This window comes from Parus major, unplaced genomic scaffold (genome assembly GCF_001522545.3).
Source record: "Parus major isolate Abel unplaced genomic scaffold, Parus_major1.1 Scaffold273, whole genome shotgun sequence".
NCBI lineage: Eukaryota > Metazoa > Chordata > Aves > Passeriformes > Paridae > Parus > Parus major.
The window spans coordinates 205,369-208,400 of record NW_015379267.1 but is presented as its reverse complement, the minus strand read 5'-3'; the positions used below and the strand labels follow the sequence as shown (position 1 = coordinate 208,400).

The window sequence follows — 3,032 nt, the reverse complement described above, 5'->3', positions numbered from 1 at the left end:
CTGCAGCCGCTCCCGTTTTTGGGGGACATCAGCTGGATTTGGGGACGGGGCAGGAGGACGAGGAGCCCCAGGGAGAAGGGGCTGGAAGGGGGAGGGGAGAGCACGGCGGTCACTCCCGTGTCCATCTGTCCGGCTGCCCGCCCATCCCGGGGCTCCCAACGCTCCGGCCACAGCCGGGATTTGGGGTCAGGGCGGGGCTGAGCCCCCCAAACTCCTTCAGGCGCTGCCGGGCGGGGTCGGCGCGGGGAGGGGACGGCGCCGGCACCGGGAGCTCAGCCGGGGGGGACCCGGGGTGACCCCTCCGCCCCCCAGAGCCCGGCGAGGGTCCCCCCCAGCCCGGGGCTCCCTTCAGACGGGGGAGGTGGCCGTGGACTCGCTGGCCAGGCTGTCGGCGATGTCCCCGCGCTGGAGCCGGCGCAGGGCAGCCAGCAGCGCGTCCAGCGTGGCCGACTCGCGGCAGGCCCAGTGCGCCAGCAGCGCCCGCGCCGGGGACTCCTCGCGGGTGAAGGAGTCGATCAGGTCCTCCTTGTAGCCCAGCTCGCCCGCCAGCTGCCGCCACGTGTCCTCGGCAGAGCTGCCCAGCAGCTTCTCCACCTCCTCCTGCTTGCTGGCCGGCAGCGCCGAGTACAGGCTGCTGTCCGCCTTGGGGGCTGCGGGGGGGAACGGCCTGAGAGACTGCCCGGGGTGGGGTGTCTGTCCTCCCTGCCACCCCGGGGGTCCCTGGGTGTCCCCTGGGGTCCCTGAGTGTCCCCTGTCCATCCTCCCTGCCACCCCCGGGGGTCCCTGAGTGTCCCCTGGGGTCCCTGAGCGTCCTCCCTGCCATCCCCGGGGGTCCCTGAGTGTCCCCTGGGGTCCCTGAGTGTCCCCTGTCCATCCTCCCTGCCACCCCGGGGGTCCCTGAGTGTCCCCTGGGGTCCCTGAGTGTCCCCTGGGGTCCCTGAGCGTCCTCCCTGCCACCTCCGGGGGTCCCTGAGTGTCCCCTGGGGTCCCTGTGCATCCTCACTGCCACCTCCGGGGGTCCCTGAGTGTCCCCTGGAGTCCCTGAGTGTCCCTGTCCATCCTCCCTGCCACCCCCGGGGGTCCCTGTGCATCCTCCCTGCCACCCCGGGGTCACTGAGTGTCCCCTGGGGTCCCTGAGCATCCTCACTGCCACCCCTGGGGGTCACTGAGTGTCCCTGAGCATCTCTGAGTGTCCCTGAGCATCCTCCCTGCCACCCTCGGGTGTCCCCAAGCTTCCCAGGTGTCCCTGTCCATCCCCAGAGTGTCCCTGTCCATCCTTCCTGCGCACCCTCGGGTGTCCCTGCCCATCTCCGGGTGTCCCTGAGCACCCTCAGGGTGTCTCTGAGTGTCCCCGTGTGTCCCTGCCCATCCCGGGTGTCCCAGCCCGTGCTCCCTGCCCATCCTGGGTGTCCCTGTCCCCCCCGGCTGTCCCCACCTGGCCCCTGGGTGCCCTGCCCGGGGGGCTGCTGGTCGTGCAGGCTCTGGCTGTCCACGGAGATGCCGCTGTCGCTGTGCAGCTTCTCCCCCTCGGGTGACGGGGTCTGGTTCACCGGGCGGTTGTTGGCTCCCTGCTTGTTCTGCTTGCAGCTGTTCCACCTGCGGGGACAGGGACAGGGACAGGGACAGTGACAGTGACAGTGACATCCCTGAGGCTGGCAGGGGTTTGTCCCAATTCCTGGTTTCTGTCCTGGTGCTGGGACAGGGACAGGGACAGGGATGGGACAGGAATGGGACAGGGACAGGGATGGGACAGGGACAGGGACAGGGATGGGACAGGGACAGGGACAGGGATTTGGGGAGTGGGGGACAGTGGGACCCCCACTGTGGATGTCCCACAGGTGTCACCAGTGAGGGCACCAGGCTGGGTGGATTTCCAAAACCATGAGGAGAGAAGCAGGAGGGGTGAAGAGGGAGGTGGCAGCAGGGTGGGGAACCCGCTGTCCCCCTGTCCCATCCCTGTCCCATCCCTGTCCCATCCCTGTCCCTGTACCTCTTGAAGGCGATGTAGGCCACCAGCCCCACCACCACGGCGGCCAGGATGGAGCAGTAGACGGGGATGAGGTTGTCGCTGGTGCCGTGGGTCACCACGGGCTGCGAGCTGCCCATGACGGTGGTGGCCGTGCTGGCCGCGGTGGTGGCCGCCCCCTCGGTGCCCAGCGGCTCCCTGCTGGCCGGCTCGGGGCTCTCGGAGCCCCCCAGGGACGGGCTCTGCGTGGTCCAGCGAGGGTGGAGACCTGGCCGGGTGGAGGGGAAGGAAAGCCAGGATCAGGACGGGAATTCCTGCAGGGATCTCTTCCCTGGCTGTGGGGGTGGTGGAGGTGGCAGCTCCCGGTGCCCTCGCTCATCTCCAGGCCAGGCCAAAGCTGTCCCCTCCCCGGGGGTGGTCCTGGCTTTGTCCCAGCACGGTCCCCTCGGGGCACAGCTCCTGCTGCCGCCCCCAGATCCAGGGAATCCCCCCCAGCAGCCCCCCNGGCCCGGGGCCGCTCTCCAGCTCACCCAGGCAGGGCAGAACCGCCCCAAAAATGCACTTTTATCTCTCTGGAGCGATGTCACCTCCCCGGGGAGGTGCTGGGGTCATTTCCCTGGAGAGGGGACACGGGAATGTCCCCAGGGGACATTTCCCAGGGGACATTTCCATGGGGACATTTCCAAGGGGGCATTTCCCAGCCGCCCCTCTCAGTGCTGGCGCAGGAGGAGCCCTTCCAAGCTGGGTGGGGCCAGTGGGGACACTGGGGACGTTGGAGACATTGGGGACAGTGGGGACAGTGGGGACATTGGGGACAATGGGGACAATGGGGTCAATGGGGACATTGGGGACATTGGGGACAATGGGGACAATGGGGTCAATGGGGACATTGGGGACAGGCAGAGCTCAGCCCTCAGGACTGTCCCCTCCAGGCCAGGCACTTGCTCAGCTCTTCCCACCATCAGTGTCCCCCTTGGTGACCTCTCGATGTCCCCTTGGTGTCCCCTGCAGCCCCCTGGGGGGGTCGGGGCACCCCAAAATCTGCTCCTCAGTGTCGGGGTCCCCG

The 3,032-nt window shown here is 68.8% G+C and overlaps 1 protein-coding gene across 1 annotated transcript in view; it reads right to left on the bottom strand.

Annotated features, from left to right (window-relative positions):
* Nucleotides 1-6: 6 nt before the first annotated feature.
* The window catches only part of NGFR (nerve growth factor receptor), a 15,514-nt gene continuing 12,488 nt past the window's right edge, over nucleotides 7-3,032 (bottom strand). Inside the window, exons 4-6 of the mRNA XM_015615816.2 lie at nucleotides 1,991-2,234; nucleotides 1,436-1,596; nucleotides 7-650 (exon numbers count right to left, since the gene is read on the bottom strand). Coding sequence (XP_015471302.1) covers nucleotides 349-650; nucleotides 1,436-1,596; nucleotides 1,991-2,234 — 707 coding nt within the window. The 3' untranslated portion in view covers nucleotides 7-348. The remainder of the gene's footprint in view (nucleotides 651-1,435; nucleotides 1,597-1,990; nucleotides 2,235-3,032) is intronic.